This window comes from Balearica regulorum, chromosome 6 (genome assembly GCF_011004875.1).
Source record: "Balearica regulorum gibbericeps isolate bBalReg1 chromosome 6, bBalReg1.pri, whole genome shotgun sequence".
NCBI lineage: Eukaryota > Metazoa > Chordata > Aves > Gruiformes > Gruidae > Balearica > Balearica regulorum.
In genome coordinates this window covers 27,243,969-27,264,558 of record NC_046189.1, presented here as the reverse complement: position 1 = coordinate 27,264,558, position 20,590 = coordinate 27,243,969, and the positions used below count along the sequence as shown (strand labels likewise).

At 46.3% G+C, this 20,590-nt stretch overlaps 1 protein-coding gene across 1 annotated transcript in view; it reads right to left on the bottom strand.

Moving 5' to 3' along the window:
* Positions 1 to 20,590, bottom strand: part of BIN1 (bridging integrator 1) — a 101,273-nt gene that overhangs the window by 26,036 nt on the left and 54,647 nt on the right. The window contains 5 exon segments of the mRNA XM_075756994.1: positions 5,650 to 5,732; positions 7,593 to 7,668; positions 9,450 to 9,535; positions 14,789 to 14,881; positions 17,560 to 17,667. Of these exon segments, the coding sequence (XP_075613109.1) occupies positions 5,650 to 5,732; positions 7,593 to 7,668; positions 9,450 to 9,535; positions 14,789 to 14,881; positions 17,560 to 17,667 (446 nt within the window).

Sequence of the window (20,590 nt, the reverse complement as noted above, 5' to 3'; positions counted from 1 at the left end):
GAAATCACTTCAGAACAGTGGGTTGTGTGAAGGATTCTGCAAAATTGACAAGGTTGTGCTACAGATTAAAAGAAGTAACTGTTGGACGGTGAAGGTAAGGAAGTCCTGCATGAAATAGGAGTCACCAGGGAACAGCAGAAAATAACAATGTCCTCTGATGCTAAAGTTCGGGGAAAAAATACTGTCACCTTCTCTAGAGTTGAGAGCACCTTGGAGAAGATGGGGGATACAGTGATCTACAACTAGACTGCCAAGGCTCCTCAAATGCCCAGACTACACTGGGAATATTGGAACTACTGGCTATCAGCTGGCCTACCATCACAAGGGTAGGCTTTTCCTTCTAGGGACCTGAAGAGGCCATTTGTCCCAGTGAGAAAGGAGTTCAGGCTTATTTTCTAAAGGCCATGACACAGCTTTTTAGTGCCTTATTTCTGGTGCATGGCAGTGACTTAATTTACAGATGTATTGATAAAAGGCTCCCACATGAGAGGCAGCCCAGTTTCTTCCCCTCATCCCACAAGGGCTGAGAGAGCCCCACACTAAAGCCTTCATTAAGTCAGTACTATTTACAGCTTGTTTGATGTGTTGGCTGATCCCCCTAGGAAAATGCCAGTGCTAATTTTGGCTGAGACTTTTCCAGCCCCCTAAGCAGCACCTTCATTCCTGCACTTGTTGCTTTGCACGCATTTAGCCAGTGCAACCAGCATCAAGCAAGCTTGTCACTGGGGTCCTCTGTCTTTCATGGGTCCCCAGGGAGCACACACTGCCCACACAGAGCAAAGTCCTGTCTCCAAACTGACTGCTTGCTCCAGGAAACACAGGGAAAAGCAAGAGTGCAGGGACTGTCCCCACTGACTAAACGTGAGTACCACAGTAAAAACAAGTCAAAAAAACAAGGTCATTGCTCTCTCTTTTCCCTTCCCATGAGCAATTGGGAAGTGATGCCAAATCCAGGAATATAGGGAAGGGGAAGGGGAAGGGGATGTCAACTTTTTTTCACAAATAGAGAGCAAAGAACAGGGTCTAATGCAGTTACTGCAGCTGAAGGGAAAGCCAAAATCCCCCACACTCTTTTAGTGCTGCTGAGCTCCCAGACCTCTCATGGGGCTGCCTCATCTGTTCTGGAAGACCAAAATAACATCTGCAGATGGGGTTCCCGTGTGCTTGTAACAATCCTACATTAGAGGATGAAACCTGCTTTCCAATATGGTAAAAACAGACCAGTCACCTCCTGCCAAGTTCTCAAGTTAAAAAGAAAAGAAGGTTGGCATCTCAACTGAGGCTCAGAGAGGCCTTAAGTAATTGATTTTTTAGCACCAAAGCAGGCTGGAGTATTATTTAAAAAAAAAGAGGGGGCAAGAGAAAGGAGGAAAAAGCACCCACATACCCAAACATACGGTGGCACAAGTGTACATTCTTGCTGCAGATCAAAGAGTGCAGATCCCAGACCCTCCTTTCCCTGCACCAGGGGCTGCACATTTATCTGTGACCCCAGCAGCTGCTCTGACAGCAGAAACCCCCAGCACAGGCCAGGTGAGGCACCTTAACTGCTGGGCCAGTTGGACTTTACCAGGGCAGAGCAGGAGCACATTGTGGCTAGAGTTCATGGAGATGAGATTTACTAGCGTTCCCTTTGCTGTAGGATCCATCCATTCTTACGTGATTTGAAATATTAAACCTCCTGCCTAGTGCAGGTACAACAGTGGTCTGACCAGAGACGGACATCCAGAGTACTCCAGTGAATCCTTCTTTTCCTACAGTAGAAAACCTCAAAATAGTAACACCACAAGACATTCCTTTACTACTTTTCATTTAAGGATACAAAATCAAGATTTGCCCATCAGCTTCCCTGTGAAATTACCATTCCTTACCCTCCAACCTCCCCCTTTACAAAGGATGCATAGCAGAGACAAAGTGAAGCGTTGTGTGACTTGCCCTAGTCAGTGGGAAGCCAGGATCAGAAAAGCAAGGATCCCAATCCACCAGCACTTGCTTTTATTGCTGGTAGGACATCATATTGAAAATTATAATTTAATTTTTTTCTTCCTATAAGGACTCCATGGAAGGAGTACCAACACAAAGACTAAGAAAAAAATTAGAGGAAGTTTCCATGACATCATGCAGCAATTCCCACTTTGCTCCAGAGCACGTTCTTGTCAGAGTCCTTGACCTTGGCTATGGCAACTGTAGGCATTGTAGCAATCCAGTTATTCAATGACATCACTGTCTTGAAAGGCAAGATGCTGACATTACTCTTTATATAAGACAACAGGCTTCCTTTTCCTTCAGTCCTGCACAAAGTTTTTAAATGCATGGAGCAAGACAGTGAGGATCCTCAAGAACAGAGCAAGTAAGGAGCAAAGCTGGAAGTGTCCTTCTCCCACCTCATCATCCTCCCAACTGCAACAGGTAGATAGAACAGGACTTCTGAATGTGAAAGACCTGCCTGATGGTCCTCTCTGGCCAGGCAGGGAATGAGAATGCAGCTTTTCAGACCTGTTCTAAAGGGCAAGCCCCACTAGGTAAAACTCGAAGTTTTAATCACCAAAATTGCCCATACCTCCCATGGAAAACCCAGCACCACACTTTCAGTCACACAAAACCAACTGAACAGACAATGTCTGAGCTTTCACACTACCTTCTTAGACAGGAAAAGAAGCAAGGATTCAAACCAGGCACACAAGCAGTTAATGGGATTATCCAGACACAGAGAAATCTCAGCAGGACCCAGCAGGCCACGAACACATCGTATCATGCAAAGGACCCCTCTCCCATCACAGGGTTAACACGTGCCAGGCTGTTAGAGTCCAGCAACAGCCTCTCCGGTTTTAGGAACTAAATCAAACACAAATTGAAATGCTGCTCTCCGTACCGGTACCTGCTCATCTTTTTCCTCAGCCTGGCGAACAGTTTAGTTTTCTTTCTGTTGAGGATGGCACGCAAATCATTTCCGTTACAGGATGGCACAGTCAAACCAATGAGGATAAATTAAGCTTCCAAGCACCCATTCATTTGGTGCCACAAAGCTTAATGTAATCAAGATGACAAGATATCTCTCTCACACACACAGATACACACACAAAAAATACATGTATACATTTTCCTTGGTTCCTAGAAAGCTATGGCCTGGTTTGAAGAGGGTAGGAGAGGGCTTTTTGTGCCTGTCAAAGATCTGCATACATGTGAGCAAACTAGTTTTCCCTGCACATTGCAATATGGGGCCAGGGTGCACATGGAGAAGAAAAAGGAAGTTGTATAGACCAGCAGAGAACTGTAAATATCCTTTTTTTCCACAGGTAATTACAGCTCCTCACTCTCCCCTGTAAATATTGGTACACACGAAACAAGCTCCCCATTCTCCTTTACTAATGCAATCTGTGAGCAGTCTTATAGGTGGAAGCTAATCAGCAGCTTTCCTACTATGTCTTATTCTGGTTAGTCCAATCATACTAGGATAATGCTACAGATCTCCTAGGTCTTGTAGGCATCTGAGCCCTGAATGTTCAAACTCTTTCAGAAACAAATCCCAAACACGTCTGAGGTTCCCAGAAATACATCAGCTGCTCTGTGCTACTGTGCTACACAGCCAGCATCAGATTCATCAGCCACAGTAATATTTCTGTAGGGGCTCGCATGAATACCACAATGATGTGCACAGATAATTGCCTCTCTTCTCACACCTCCTCATTCATTTCCTGCCATTGTATCCATATCCAATCCCCTTCCCAGTAGAGAAAGCTTAGGGAAGCATCTGCTCCTGCTGCAGACCACAATGAGCAATCACATCAGTAAGGGCTATTTCCTTGTGAGCACTCTCGCTCCAGCCCTGCACCACAATGAGAGGCCAGATGTGCAGGAGAGACAGAAGTGCCTCACAGCATTTCCTGGTCACTGCAAAACATATTTACTATCCTGCCAAACCTTTGCTACATCCTTCTACAACACCCTGTCCACTGTGCTCAGGAGGAAGAGCATTGCTCTGGGGTAGGTCTGGCATCTCAGCCGAGATGCAGGGAGTAAGTGATGAAGCAGCAGCACTCAGACTGCAACCCTCACAGAGACCTCTGTGTGCGCACTCATTTTCGGTTTTGTAGTCTTGTAGCCAGCCAAAGAGCACAGAACTGCAGCCGAGAGACCCATTACAGCCCCAGACGAGGCCAGCAGTTTGTGGGGGCAGGAATCTTGAGTACAGATAATTTATTCATTGGAAGCTCTTTCAGGGCAGAAAATTCATGCCACAACAACAATGAACATGTCTGGGCCAGGCTGTCACTACGGCTCGCAATCACTTCCTTGAGGAAGAAAGTAAGGAGGAGGAAGGAGCTGGACAAAGTAATGGCTACAGCCTTCATCCGTCCTGTTGCCTCATCCTCTTCCAAGGACCCTGGAGGATGCTGCTATCAGGCAACATGGCATATGGCAGCAAGAGGATGGGCACCACGGCCTTCTCACAAGGCTTCAGTCTTGTTGGGTTGTGATGATCAACAGACACCACATGCTAACTTGGGAAGAAGATATTATTTTCAGAAGAAGCATTCCTACTAGCATCTTGGAAGTTTTGTGTTAGCAATCCAAAATTCAGGGGCCAAATTCAACTCAAATGTCCTCTTTTTTAGTGCTGACAAACGCCACATACATTGCTGGAGCAGGACACGCAAGTCATCTATGCACAACTGCAATAGGAGGTTAAACTGGGAGGAGAGACAAGGGAGCACAGAGGTCTCAATATCTGATCTAGCTCTTCCGAATGAATGCACTCAGAGCACAGCTTGCCTTTACTTCACGCTGACTTCACCTCCTCCCTCCATCAATACACCAATTGAGGACTTGGGCTGTGCTCCTGCTCACCCGGCACGTGGGATTAGCAGCAGCTGGAAGCCAGAGCCTGACACTGTTTCATCACTCACACATTTGGATGGGAGCCAGACAAGCCTCATCCAGAGCCTGACCTCTCCCTCCCCTCTCAGTGCTAGAGAATGTGCAGACTTGCACTTAACCATACAGGACTGGACCCAGCTGAGGAAAGAAAACTAAAGGCCTGGGGGACACTCACTCCTTGCATACGTGCAGATTGGAAGTGCTCTGAGATCAGGAGGTCTCATATTAGCGCGGCTGCAACTACTTCCACAACACACACAGAGGAAATGCACCTCAGCTAGGTACACAGGAGGGGCATAAGGCTTTGGAAAATGGATGGTTCCAAGTTTGGAGGGTGAAAGAGGAGGCCGGGGAAACAAGTGGGCTCTTGGTGCTCAAGCTCACAAGCTGCAGGTACATGGTGGAAGCTTTTGAGGGAAAGAACAGGACAGGTGCTGGCAAGTGGACCCAGAAGGAAGGGCAGCTCAGTATTACATGTCAGTGCATGGAATCTGACTTTAAAAAAGCAGACCTGAGAGTCAGTTGCCTGAATATCGGCACCCAATGAAAGTTTAGGCCGCCAGATGCTATTCTAGAAAGGTAAGATGTATTGCATTGTGTCCCCCAGCCCCAAGTGCAATCTTGGACACGCTCTAGCCAGCTCTGGCTGCTATATGCAGGTAGTCAAATCACTCCCCAGCTGACAACATGGAGGTTTCAATACCCCTAGTAGAGACATCCCTGTCCCCCCTCCCCTGCTGAGGGAAAGACACTACTCCCACAGTTACTGACCTGGGCTGTGCTTTAACGGGGAAGGCATTGCCTGAGTACTGCTTGTCTAGACCCAGCAGGACATCATGGAGGTTTTGGTTCAACTGCAAAATACAAAAACAAAAGAAAGAAAGAGAATGAGAAAAGAGCCCAAGTGCCAGAAGAGAGTCTGGGCTGGCCTGCCCAGGCTGACCAAACACAGGGTTGTGCCTGGACACGTGCACATACTCAGGTGTCCCAGGAGAGGACAGCCCTACATCTGTTTCCACTCCTCTGTGGGGTATGAAATGCTAGAGCACTCAAACGGCTGAGGACCTGCTAGCACCTCATGGGAATGCTGTCTCCCTTACACATCAGACCTGCTTATAAAGCTTGGGACATGGCCATTTCAACTGTAGAGCCAAAGGCAGCTGGACTTCCAGTCAACAACAGGCCTTGACTTCACAGGCCACCTGGGCCATCTAGGTTTGAGCGGAACCTGGATATCTTTGCAGAAATGCTATATTAGGGGTTAAACTCTCCCTGGCACCAAAGGCTGGAATATTCACTCCAGACACTCCTATTCTGAAACAGCCAATTCATAAACAAGATGAGATGCCAGATTTATCACTGGTAGGAGGAGAGATCCAATGCAATCAACATTGGAGGCATCGTGACGGCAACACCAGCAGTTAATTGGATGTTATAGCAGTAATAAGAAACAGATGGTTCTTATGGAACAAAGCAAAAGCCCTGCTCTCATGCAAAACTCCTCAGGAAAGAAAAATCCAAGACACGATACAAGAAGAGAATTCCTGTCTAACAAGCATCTTTCCCATGTTTCACTGAATGTGATTTAACAGCAACAAACTGATAATTATAACAATCCTCCCTACTCTTAACAATCAGTTCATCCCTCAGTGGAGAAGAGCAGGCTATTAATTGGAAATGTCCCTATGAAACGTCAGCAGGGCTCCAAATGGATGCATTACACCAAGGCAGAGGGCCCCCGACTGCTGGGAATTGAAGGACTATAATGTTGCTTGTTGCTTAGCGGCTGTCTTGTTGTCAGGATGACATTGGGGTGGGAATACAAGAGTTTTCCAGCTAGGCTCTCAGTCACTCATCAAGATTAGTGCAACGTTTACAGAGGGCGTGCAACTCTTAGGAGCAGCGTACAGACCTAAGGAATTCAAGACTTCTTTAGCTTTCAAGTGAAAGAACAAGAACATATCTGTAAATGAAAGTGGCAGTGGGGGGCTTTCCCACAGACTGTTCCTGAGGTCTCTGATGGGTGCTGGCACACAGCACCAGGACCCAGCTTGCCACCGCCAGGTTACAACACTGCTCACTGCTGTGATTCCCAACTCATGGCCAACTGGTAGCCCATGCCAGGGCCATGCTAAGCACTCAAATGCCTTCTTTTGGGTCACAGGACAGGAAAGAAGCCAAAGCAGAGAGGTACTGCTGGGAAGTACCTTCTTGAGGGACCAGACTGAGGCGGGTCTCAGTCTTCAGCCAACCTGCAGATTCCCTCCTGTTTTCATCCCCACAGTTAGAGAGACGAGGGTTCACAGCAGCTCGCTGCCAGGCAGCAGAGGAGAAGGCAAATAGATACCAGGCTGAGTGAGAGTGTCCAGGTTATAGGTTACAGATCCATAATGTAGACGAACTGAAAAAGGCAGCAAGAAAGAGGCCTGAAAGCAGCTTCTCTTCCCTCTGCAGACCTGCAAATGAGACCTGCTAAGTGACTTGAACTCCCCCCACTGCATGGCCCTGTGGTCTCTTCCCTGTGCTCCATCCCTTTACACGACTATCTCAGACAGCCTTTCTCCCAGATGGGTCAGAAAAAACTAAGGGTTAACGTTCTCCTCTGACATAGGGCAAATGCTCTGGTTTCTACAGCCCTTTTTTTCAGTTCTTTTCTTTTTTTGATAACAGTGAGAAGAGGGTGTATTAGTAGGATAAGCTGTTAGTTACCTTACCTTGCTCATTTCTTTATGGAAGTTCTCTTCTAGGCCTGCTATACTCTGGAATGTGTTGACGTAGAAACCAACACGACTGCCAAATGAAAAATGAGACAGAAGAACTTAACGGACACAATGCTCTCCCAAAAACTTTCAATTCTGCCCCTTTTGCTACCTCCCACCCACCACTCCCATTCAAACTCAATTCTGTCAGATCTGGTACAAGCTGGAAGAGAAGGGCGGCAAAGAAGCGTGAAGGGGGTGATGGAGCAAAGGCCAGGTATGGGGCAAACATGCCTAAGGTGATGAGGAGGCCAGGTGGGATAGGATCTGAATTTGTGCTGGCTAAAGGGAGAGGCAGATACAGGGCTGGGGGTAAGAAGCGGGGGGGGGGGGAGAAAAAAAAAGAGACAGTGGTAGGGTGATAGAATAGAGGCTCTGACACAGATGGAGTGTGGGCAGAGCTGGGGGAATTGGCAGGACAACAGTTATTAATTCACTCTGAAGTCCCTCAGCACCAGGGGAAGCAAAAAAGCATGAACTGTTTGCTTCAGGGGCAGAAGAGTAAGAGAGCACAGGCTAGGCAGAGAGAGCAACAGGAAAGCAGAAGGATCAGCTGGATAGCAGGAGCCTGTGAACAACCTGTGGCACCTTAAAATCCCAGCAGCTGCCTGCTGCCCTCCCTCCTCTAGCCAGCCTGCCAGCTGCCAACCGAGAGTGCTGTACCAGCACGCAGCTGGAGGAGCAACAGCAGGAGGTAGATGCTGTCTAAGGGCAGCGGCATCACCGTTCTGCACGTGGAACCACCACAATGCCTGTATTCCTCCCAGCTCCTTCCTCAGTCAGGCTTGCACGCTGCTTTGAGCAAAAAGTCCCAACACAGGCTGAGAGGAAAGGGGAGTTAAGGCAGACAGCAGCACTTTGCTTTCCCACCCTGTTGCCACCCAGACACAATCACTGCATTTAAAAATAAGAAACTGGGCCATTCCTAGGAGGATTTTGCCTGCTTTCCACTGTGCTCTCCCCATACATCAGCTTCTGCTGCCCTCCACTTCATCCTGCAAGCTAATGTCGATCTGTCTCTTTCTCCTCCCTTTTCATCACCATACTCACTGGTATAGCAAATCCACAGTCTCTCAAGTCTTCCTCTATTCTCTCAGCCTATTTTCCTCTGCCCAGAATATGTTTTGTTAAATAGAGCACAACAGGACAGTTATAACCACTAGTTCCTCACTGGGTCCTGTGTCACATAGCCAGGAGCACATTTAGAGGCAAGGGAGGGCAGCCATACCAGGATCCCTTCCTCATCTTTGTTCACCCAAAGCAGAGCAACCTGCCCTCTCATCTTCCTTCTTGTGTTAAACCTGCTGCTTCACCGGGTGCTCATAAGCTTGCATGACAAGACACAGTGATCAAGACATCACCTCTGGGCTCTCCCCAACCCTGGTGACTGTATAAACCCCCTCTGAGATCTCATCTTCCCTTCATCAGTCAGCTGACATACCCACTCAGCTGCAGATGTTCCTTCCAGCCAGCCAGCTCCAAAATCTTAGTGACCCAGCCTGCTCTGTCTGCTGTCCACAGCAGAAGTTGGGCCATTGCCCAGGAAAGTTGGGCAGAGTTGGTGGGGCAAAGGGATTAATCAGACAAAGCATAGAGACACAGTTTCTCTTTGTGGTAAAATTGAGTTTTTCATGAGGGTCATGAAGCAAAGCATAAAAAGCCCAGGGTGAACCTGTCTGGAGGGAATCCTTGGAAAGACTGTCTGAGATAATCCAGAAAAAAGAGCAAGTCCAAGCCAAGGAGAACAGTGATACAAGAGCTTGGGTCTTCACTTCTTTCCAACCAGCCCCTGGGAAAACTTCCAGCACTCACCTATTCCATAGTGAGGGCAGCTCCTCTTGCAGATCAACATTCATTTCTTCAAACACTTTCTGAGCCTTTACTAACTCTTCTTCAGCCTTAATAACAGAGAAGGGAGATTGTCAGCTCCAGCACAGACAAGTACCCTGCAGGGCTGGGACAACTGTGACTCTTTGTGACTTCTTTGGGATACCAGGCAAAATTCTGGCATGGGGGTTATCACCATCCCAAATGAGTCTTCCAGGAACCCGAGTTGCATTGCACATGACCTGATACCCCTTCAGTTTACATGTGTTACTCTCAGGTTTTCTCTCAAGGGATTTCCCTGTTTGGATACTCAGAAAGTAGTTCAAACACCCACTAATGTGTTTTAAGTTCTTTAAGTTTCCCTGGCTTCAAAAACTGAATAGAGCTGGTCAGGCAGTTCAGCCTCCAGCTCAGATATAGATGAAGATAATAATGGTCCCTGCCCCTTGCCAGGTCTCTGAAAGTTGAAATCCATCCCAAACGGCATTGAAGAAGAGTCCTCTCTCATGGGGACTCTCTCTGCTAGGGTAAGGTCATGCCAAAGCCCCATCTCTTCTGAGGAAGAGAGGAGGTCTGCATCCTTGGCTGATACAGCTCTCACAAAGTTGACTGGAGAAGCAAGGAAGGGTATGCAAAGCATGAGTTGTGCCAGCAGGAGGGCAAGCTGGAGTGCGTGAGCAGCAGGTCTTGGTTTCAGCGGTCTCACACACTCTTATCATTGAGGATCTAATACAAGAGCAAGCCCTGGCTGGCTGTTGGACATCAACACAAAAGGAAATAGGCCTTGTACAGGACCTCCTTCTCCCAGCTGAGAGTTTAAATTTCATCTGTTCATTTGACCTAGACACTGACAGACCCCAACACTGATATGTGAATTCTGCCAGGTTCCCGTGACAAAAAGGATGATCCTGGTTTCTGTTGCTGACAGATGACACCAGCAACAAGCACATTCCCCTTCCTGTATTAGCCTAGGTGACCTCTTCCTCTCTTCAGTACCCCGACTTAAAACTCAAAGCTTGCTAATTAAAATGTTTCTATCTGGTAATTTGCAACAGCACCACATTCTCCCATAACCCTGTGCAGTGGGACGCAGGATGGCAAATCCCTGCACGAGCAACTTTACGACGCATCTTAACAGAAAGGTCAGCACGAGTGCCTACTTATGCGTGACAACTGCAGGAATGTCACAGCGCTGCAGGGCTCTGCAAAGAGCCCAAAGGCACTGGGGAACTGGATCTCTCTATGAGCTTGCAGTCAGATTCCTACCTCTTCTACAAAATGAAGTTTTATCTTCCTTGTGCCAGCTTAATTAAAGAAATCCAGCTTACTGCCCCTTAGTGACAGCTACGTGCAAAGATAGGATTGACGGGACAAAGGACTTAAAAATATTTTGCAGTTCATGGTCCTGGTCCTCACAGTATTGTGTAAGATCCTTACACTGTAAATTTCTCTCCTGACTTAGGAGCAAGCCACAGTACCTCCTACTTTCCAGCTAGCTCCACCTTTCAGAGGGTTGCTCATTGCTGCCAAAGGCAAGGCTAAGACTTTGTACTCAAGATCAGAAGAGAAAGTTTCCGCCAGAAAAAGACACAACTGGGACGTATTCAAAAGTTAAGCAGACCTTGTGAGGAATAGGCAGTGGGAGAAGGGGCCATGATACTTCCACCCAGAAACCCCTGTATTTCACTGCTACACTCACTGAAAACCCCAACATTTCGAGAGAGTTTGCACAAAACAAACAAAAAACCCATTTAAACAGAGACACAGTTTATGCTGGATCAGAGACAATGATCACAAAGACTCATTCTGCCTTAAAATTCCTCTATGAATGAATGTTTCTAATGGAACCATTTTAAAGGGAGGGAAAAAAATGCCAGTCCATCCTTTGGCTTTATCTTACTCTAATTTCCAAACTAGACTGGTACCAGAATCAACTCAGGAGATGTGATAGCTGGGAGATGAGGCACCATTGAATGCTGTTAGCTTTTCAGATACGTTGAATATAATAATAGTCTTTCCCTCTCTCGTTTACCTGTTCAGAAGGTCAAAGAACCTAGGAAAGCAATGTGTGAATATTGTGACATCCCGAGGCAAAGGCAAAATCAGCAACAGGCAACGTTCACTCTAGAGTAGCTGTAGGAATCGGGGATCCATCTAGTGCCTCAGTCCCAGGTACAGCACTGAATGAATTCTTTGCTCCTTTGTCAGCCCAGGGATCTTCTCACCAGTGGGATTTATTTTGCTTTCAAGCAGGGGTCCTGACAGCAGATAGCCCAGACTGCTTCCAGACGGAGCCAAAGACAGACATCAACTTGATCATGAGCCCTGCTAGAAGAAAAGCCAGCTCACCCAGTACAGTGGGGAAAGCAGGAAAGACATTGCTGTCAGGGGCAGAGCCCACTGCTACCATAGCTGCACACTTCCTATTTCAGCTGCCGTCCTTGCCAACCTGATGGAGAACTGAGGCGGAAAGACGCAATGCCCAGGTCCAGGAAATGTGACCTCGGAAAATTCTTCCTATCCTCTCCCTGCCTGAAAGGGGGAAGGTTTGAGCAGGAGCTGGACAACGCACACGCTTTCCTGACCCTCCCCCTAGCCAAGGCTCAGAGTGCCAAGCACAGCCAGTTCAGTTGTGACAGGGGGGACAGCCACTCCCCATCACGTTCCTCCATGATGCATCTCAGCACTCATGAGTGACTGGCAATATCCAGCCTAGTGCTTTCAGGCAATCTGGTCACCATTTCTCTTCAAAAACTGTGCTGTGAACTATGGTAATTACGCACTGCTCAGTAAATAGTTTAGACATCCATGAGGCAGGGGTAAGGAGGACAGCTGGGCACCCTACCAGTCCCGCCTTTCAGAAGGGCAGCACAGCCCAGGACTCCGGCGTGCTGGCTCTCCTTACAGACAGAGATATCATTCTGTTATCGCTGCAGCACTGAGGATGTTGCTTTTTAGTCTGTATTCAGCATTTTAAGGGAGCTTAGCAAAAAGGCAAAAATTTGCTGTTCTAAGCCATTTTCCCTTTTGTTTCAAAAACTGCAGTCACCAAAATTTGTAACCGAGAGCTGCAATAGCAAACCCCCCAGGAGACTTTACAGAAACCCACCACTGTGTTGTTTTTGTTAGTATCTGCTGAAGGCCTAAAAAGCCAGCAGTTTGCATGCTGAAGGGAGGGCTTGGGTTTACAGTAGAAATAATAGGTCCTGCTGACCTCATTTTTGCTCGGAGGTTGTAAAATTATCAGAGAAGAAGAGACAGCAACCCAGCTGCTGGTAAGGGGAAGGACTTTTTTTTTTTTTTTTGAGGTTTAACATTCTGAAGCTCTTCAATAAATGCAGTGTTATCAGCCTTTCTGCTTTTATCAAGAGCTTAATAAGATTTAGGATTGTCAGTAATGCCTTCAGTCTTGAAGTCATGCAAATATAAAAACTGAAGCCTTTTTTTTTTTTGCTGCCTGCTCGTGTTTGTGAAAAGCTGAAAAACCCACAAGTTCAGAATACAAACTAATCTTCTTCATTAAGATTTTTTTCTGTTAGTCCCCAATCAAAATATAAATAAATAAATAAACCAAAACTCAAAGATTCACACAAGTAGAAACAAAAAATTAAGGTTAGCAATGGTATTATTTAGCTCAAGAGTGAAAGAGGAAAAACTTAAAGGAGGACTTAACTTGATTTGAAAATATCTGGGGTGACTGAAAATATTAATGTCACTTAGCAGGAGGTTAACACCCCCACAACACAGCGAGTGGAAAGATTACGTACCCCCTGGTCACCTGCTTTAGGGCAAAGCCACCCAATACAGTGAATTTATTGATAAGCTCTCAGTAGCCAGTCTAAGATCAGAGTGCAATGGATGAGGGAGCACGCGTACGTACTGTTTCTCTAGGCAATCTGTGGGCAGTAGTATTACTCCCAGTCACCCCAGCCAGTCTGAGAAGGAAAAATGCCCAAGAGCTGATTTATTTATTTATTTGTGGCTTCAGAAACTTCCCGTACCTGCTTTCTAGTCCTCCAGAAATACCGCCAGCCAAACAGAACAGTCAAGAACCACAACCACGCAGATCGTTCCCAGCGTGGTAGAGGCACAGGAAAAGCCCCGGCAGGCTGCCAAATGTCCCTCTCCCTTCAATCAAGAATGAATACGTATTTCCTCCCTTTGCCATGCATCTTAAGCAGGACTGCTAACAGCTGTTCTTTCCCCAGGCTTTATTGATGTGGTAATCTAGTCTTTTCCCTGATCTGCAGCCATAAACTGTGAAAAACCCATGTGCTTTACAAGGTGAGAGCGATTTAATGTTTCTAAGCTGCAATTCATTCACTGACAAGGAATGTGAAAATGTAGGAGCATTTGAATGAGAACAGATGAGCTCACCAGGAACTGATGAGCAGGTAACTGGCGCCCTCCCAGTATGGGTAATGACTTACTATCCCTTGTCCATTGAAAGCATTTTCTTCTCACTGTCTTCTGTCAGCTGCCTCTTATCCCTTAAGGAGCTCCAAGGTAAATACCAAGGGAGATTTCATCAGGAAGCCACACTTCTCCTATGCAAGTAGGATTGAAATCCTTAGTCCCTGCAGTTTCTCTGAGCTGCTCTCATGTTCCTCAAGATGCTATAACCTCAATGTTCAGCCAAGTTCTGCCACATGACGTAACCATGACCTCAACCTGGAACTGTTCAAATATATTACATGGGGTGCAAATTCCTTGGTCTGGGCCCACCTCTTCTCCTACCCAGAGTGAACCTCTGTACACCCAGAAACAGTTCATTTAGACCACAACAGCCAGGACAGTGCCCATTTTGGAAACCTGGATTTTACCATGGGATCATGTTGCAACTTAACTTGGCAGTCATAGAAATTGCTTTTGAAGCAATGAGGTTTTTTTCTGGCTTTACTCAACAGTAGAAATGCAGAAGCCAATTTTTCCAATGTTTTCCTCTTTTTTTTCTTTTTTTTTTTTCTGAACCAGCAACAATAAAAATTGACTGCTTCTCTTAGAAGAAAAAGAAAGGAATAATTGGAGGAACTACATTACATCACCTGCCTTGGCATTATTCTATAGCCTTTCTTCATCCTCATTTCATTTTAGGGGGAGAAAACAATAGTTCAGTATTAGCACACCTGATTAGAAATCAATAGGCCAGACACAAATTCATTCATTGGTCAGCAACTTCCACGTGCCCACTGTGGCTTGGGAATACCAAGGACACACTTAACGGAGGGGACTAGAGTGAACGTTGCCTAGAGATTAGTTGCATGGTACAATCTAGAGCCCAAAATAGCGCATGCAGGGTTAGAGCCAGGTAGATCAGCAGTCACCTGATTTCGGAGCAGATTAGTTTGCGCAACGAGGTGAGCTTGTAGCTTCCCTTGACACCACTGAGGCGCGGCTTTCTCAAGCAGCGAAACAGGCTGGGGGGAGGGAGCATGTTTGAGTGAAAAGAGAAAAAAAATAAACAGAGAACAAGAGAGACACAAACATATATTTCTTAGGATAAAAAAAATTAAAATCACAACAAAGAGTGTATTTAGAGGCTGGGCCAAACCAGTATCACTAAGGCGAGAGAAAAAACAAACATCCCGGACCGATCAGTTACAAATCCTTTGAAGCATGCCAAGTTTAGCAGTAATTAATGCTCCAGTGTGGGCTGGGATACTGCAGACCAGCCAGGCAGCTGTAAAGAGCAACAGATATTGTTGTTAGTGGCCTAGCACACAGACAACCTTACTCCAAAGTCATGGCTGTGAAGTGAGAGCTCCTTAAAGAGAGGTCAGGATTAATTAACAACTGTCATTATTTGCATGCAACAGCTGAAAGTCCACAGTGCTTTATTTTAATGGCAGGTTGTGAGTTTAGCAATAAGTGGCAGGAGTCCTGAGCGGGAAAAGAACATCCATACATTAGAGAAGAAAAAAAGAGACCATACAGCTCCAAAAAAGTATTTGCATTGCTGTTTGTATTACCATACCATGAAACATAAATCAAATCAGTTTCCATTTGTATGCTGTGTCATAAACAAGATTTCTCTTTACTAGGGGCCTATCATCATATTCCAAAACACCGTACACTGGAACAACCCTACTTCAACGGTCACACGAGCAAAATCGCAGTCAGAGGAACAGAGAGGTGAACTTCCTATGACAGCCTAGCGCACGCTGAGCCCCGGCTGGTGCCCACAGCCCTGCAGAGCTGCGAGACTGCCAGCGTGGGGTCGCAGGCTGGGCTCTGAAACCTGCCTGTTCGGGAAGAACACCCAGACATAACTTTCGGGGACTTACTGATCCCATCTTTATAGGATCAAGACAGTGTCACATATTATCCCATGGATGAGCTTATGGCCTAAAGCAGAGGGTGGAAAGATTTGATCTACTGCACATTTTGGCTAACAAGAAGAGTACAAAACAAGTACTAAGAGACGGTTGCACAGGCTGAATCAGGAACAGAGCACCAACTCCTAAATCTCAACATTTCAATCAAACTGCACCGTTCTTCATCATTTAACAAAAGAGCAACAAACAATCCCTTGTCTTACATGAGCATTTGGGGCAACATGAGCGAGTGCAGCAATGACAAAGGCGGCCAGCCTCTTTTGTGCAGATCACCAGGTACCAACCTGAGTAGATGAATTCCTACAAAAACATTTCCACTGCAGCAAAGATCCCACAGGCATGCACCAATGCTAATACCACGCCCCAGGGAAATTCTGCTCTTACCCGCAAACACAGTGAAGTACTGCTTTGAATAGAAGGCACAACCAGCTGGGCCTCATGCCTTGCATACAGAACCAAGACTTGCTTTGCCACACAAATGATGCAATGACACCTGAGCCATCAATCTCTCTCCCATTTGTCTGTCAAGGTTAATCACAGTGCATGCACTGGGTGAGCACATGACCGATGACTTGCAGCTTAAAAATAAAACTACTGTCAGTTGGCCATTAAATGCAGATCTTTTGCTTGGGCGAGAGATGCATCTTTATTTCTTCTATACAGAAGAAACACTAGCATCTCTTACATAAACCATATTTCCCCCTACCAGAAATAACTCTAAGCAAAGGATGACAACTCTTCTCAGCCTGGTTAAAAGATACAGATCCAGGCTCTTTGTTTTCTGCAATGCTCCTAGCCTGAAGAGTCCTGATGTGCCATGGCCCCCATTCAAGAGAATTAAAGATGTCTCCCCAGCCCTGGACTATTCTGTTGTGTCCAGATCTGTCCTGTGGAGTGGCGCACGTGGGTTCAAATTCACTCGGGGTACAGGAGTAATCCACAGCTTATTTTCTCGGCAGGTAATTGAACCACATGCCTCCTCTAGAACAAGGTTAGCACTATCACGTTTCTTCAGCTACCTTTAAAATAAAAATCTAAATTTTGTCTTTAATGACATTTATTTTAATTAAAAAAAAAAAAAATCCTGCACTTGCATGTTGGGCATACTCTGCGGTTAACCCTAGATCAAGCTATTCACAAGTATGAATGGAACCACACTCTGACAAGAGAAAAGTCTTGTTTTGCTGCTTTCAGTCATATTTATTGTGCAGTAATTGTGACCAACAGACAACAGAACACAGTCATCAAGTGTGCATAGGGTGCATTTCCACCAATGAACTTGTAATTCACACTCTTAAGGGTGTCTGTCTTAGAATATCAGAAGACTTCACAATGCCAACCTCAAGTAACACCCACTCTCACCCCTGCTATACGATGGGGAGACAGAGCCCCAAGAAGCAGATAAACTGGCAAATTTTGATGGGGCACTACAAGGCTTTGCTTCTCCCAGAGGCACACAGGCTTTCCTGACAGAGGTTACTGGTCCTGCAACATCTGAGGAAATGCACACCTAGGCCTTGGCCACCAAGAGATGCTCACTGATGATGGTGTGTCTGAACCAACACAACAGAGACCACCTTGCTTCCTAGAACTAAACATATGAGACTGAAATACTGAGCCAAACTTCACCAGTTCACTACACCTCTCTGAACAAAACACATCCAATGAAGAGGTAGAGGTGCACTTAAAAACTGCTCAGTAACCAACTGCAGACCTCATGGAATGAAAGGATGGCTGCACATCCTTCTTGCTTGCTTTACCTTTGCGATTTTGGTTTCGTCCTTCTTCTTTGCAGTTTGCAGGGCTTCAAAATGGTGTCTGGCACTGTCGTAATCCACAAGCTTCCTTCCTCGCTTCGCTATACGAGACTAAGAAAGATGGAGAAAAGAGTTGTGACAAGCTTCCCCAGCAGCCAAAACCCCAAAGCCTCTCAAGGAAAACGCCCCTCCTCTTCACCCAACTTCCAGAGCACCCCATGCTCTGCCCACACATGGACGCTCACTGGATACTCCACACAGGCTGCCCAGAGAGGTGGCCCTGGGAGCCACCAGTGACAACCACCATTCTAGAGGGAGCTCCTCAGGAGTGCAGACCCAGCCAGGCAAAGGGCTGTGCCTTGCATCCTATGGGCACCTTGCTTCATCATCTTCAGGGCCCCCTGAAGGCTGCAGCCAGTCTCTAACTAACCAGCTCACAAGCCTAGATCGTGTGGAAGCTCAAAAGATTAAGTTCAACAAAAGAAGGCATTTATGTTGCCAGCACAGCAAAAGCACTCGTCTGCGTGCGGAGGATACGCCTAGGACAGCACTTGGGACCCTGCAACAGGAGGTCCAGACAGAAGTGACAGCAGCCACAGGCAGTGGTCCATTGCAACCAGCTATTAAGCAAGAAAAGTGTGAGGGAAAACCCGTAGCACTGTGTCACTAATAGGCAAGGCATACTGAAGCCATAGCAAACTCGAGGAGGGACTCAACTGTGTACCAGACCGTGTTCAGGGATGGAATACTGACAGGTCCATGGGTGAGAATCCAGAACAGACAGTCAGGCCTGTGGCCTGATCCTCCATTACCCCTCTTCACCTGAGGTGCCTCAGGCCCTCTCCCCCCAGCACAGATTCACCTTGGCGAGGCTCGGGCCCATTGGATTAAGCACCATCCATCCCCTTTAGACCCTAACCCCCGCACTCTCTACAAACACCCCAGACTATGTGGGTCAGAGCACAGGTCTTCCCAGCCTGATCCTAGCACCACCCCAGCTTGGAGAGTCAGGTCCAGTGTCAGCAATCAGCAGTCTAGAGACAGGCTGTGGAACTGGAGTGAAAAGGCATGGCAAGGAGCCAGAAAGGTTTCTAATTAACCACAGCATCCAGGGAAATTGAAAGTGCAAGATGAAGAATCAGCATTGGGATTTACTTGCAAAAGCAAAATCCCCCCGCTCCCCGCTGCACTTGGCAGGGGCATGCGGTCTCCTCTCCCATGGCTCCTGCAGATAAGCTGCAAAACCACACTCAGGGCTGATCTTTCTGCCAGACCAGCTGGGACCAGTTCGCACGTCTCCTACACGCACTTCTCTGCACTTTCAGCAAATGATGCAGTCACCGTTCTACGTGAGTCACGGCAGATCTGCAGGATCTCAGCCACGCGCAAACCCAAACTGATTTCAAAGCACTCAGATCACTCCAAGAGAGGAATTACAAAGAAGCTGAGCCACCTCACAGTCGAGGTCACTAGAAGACACCTCCCTGACATCATGCTGCCAGCTGGGCACGGAGACAGGATGTCAGAAGGGGCTTCCAGCAATATGACGACCTCTGAGATGCTAGTTAATGCATCTTCCACGCAGACCAGATAAATCCATAATCTGGCCATGTGTTTTAAGAGAGAGGATTTTTCCCCTGGGTCAGACTGGTAGAGATAGAGGGAGTTTTGCCCACCTCTGTGACATAGCAAACAATCACTTCTAGGTTTCCGTGTCACCCCACCAGAGAGTTTGATTCAGTGTCACCCATCTCTCACAACAAGGTCATTCCTGCCCTTTTTTGCAGCCCCAGTCTTCTGACCCCCCACTACAGCACGTGGAAATGCTGTGAGCTATGGATACACCACGAGTCATCCTGGAGTAACCACCGATCACACGATTGCCTGTGATGGCAGGAATGGGATTTGGGCCAGTCCTAGAAGGCTGCAGGGTAGCTTCCTTGTAGGACTCTAGGAAAGCTGCAGCTACCCACCTCTATCTGATGATAAAAGCTGAACTCCAACAGAGTTTACTGCTTTGCAATAAATCCATCCTAATTTTAGTCTCCTTTAAATAAATAAATAACCACCACAAAACACTTTCCCTTCCCCTCCTTACCAATATTTGGTTTTAAACCTAGTAGAAACAGGGCACCAGTTTCAGTGCAAGACAGAAAGTCACCAATTCCACAGCTATTCAGAACTTGGGTTATGGTTTATCTTCTCTAGGATCACTGCAGAGACCTGTACTTTTATTGTGTATTCTGCAACCTCGAGTAATCACTCACTCCATAATATTATAGATTATGCAAGAGTCCTACTCCAAGAAGCTATAGAAACTGACCTGCAAAGAAAGGATACAGTACTTTTTTGCATTCCTTTTTTTCAATTAGAAAAAACAGAGAGTCTTTGTTCACATCCCCCCCATCCAACATTTAAAAATTATTCTCTTTAACTTACAAAAATTCCTTACTAAAGGAATGCTATGTTTTCACATTCCTGCTGTGGATCCTGTTGGAAGTAAAACAAATTCAAGGGAATTTGTCCGGCCCCTCCAGTGAAGAAGATTTCAGAATATGTTGGAATTTTAAAAAAGTAATGCATGCATGATCTAACTCATCACACGTTGGAATTACTGGGCTGTTAACAAAAACCAGGCCTTTGCCATAACTAAATTAAAACCATCTTCTCTCCATAAATCATCTTTCATTATCACAGTAATGCCAGAATTCCAGGAAAAGCAGAAAATTTGCTTTTGTGGAAAACACAAAACAGAAAACTATTACCACAACAACCAAAACCAAGTGAAATATTCTGTAAATTACTGGGGGTTTTTTGCCTGCCACCCTAAAGAACTCTAATACCTTCTCTGAAGCCAAACTACCCTTTTCTACAACTGTAGCAACCTTCAACAACAGTACTTAAAAGAGTTTCTACCAGTTGAACAAATCAGACTTGATATGAGCACCTCTCACTGCTCTGGGTTAGGGAGGATGATGCATTCAGCTGAACTACTAATAAAAACATATTGACCTTTTTAAATTCATACCACTGA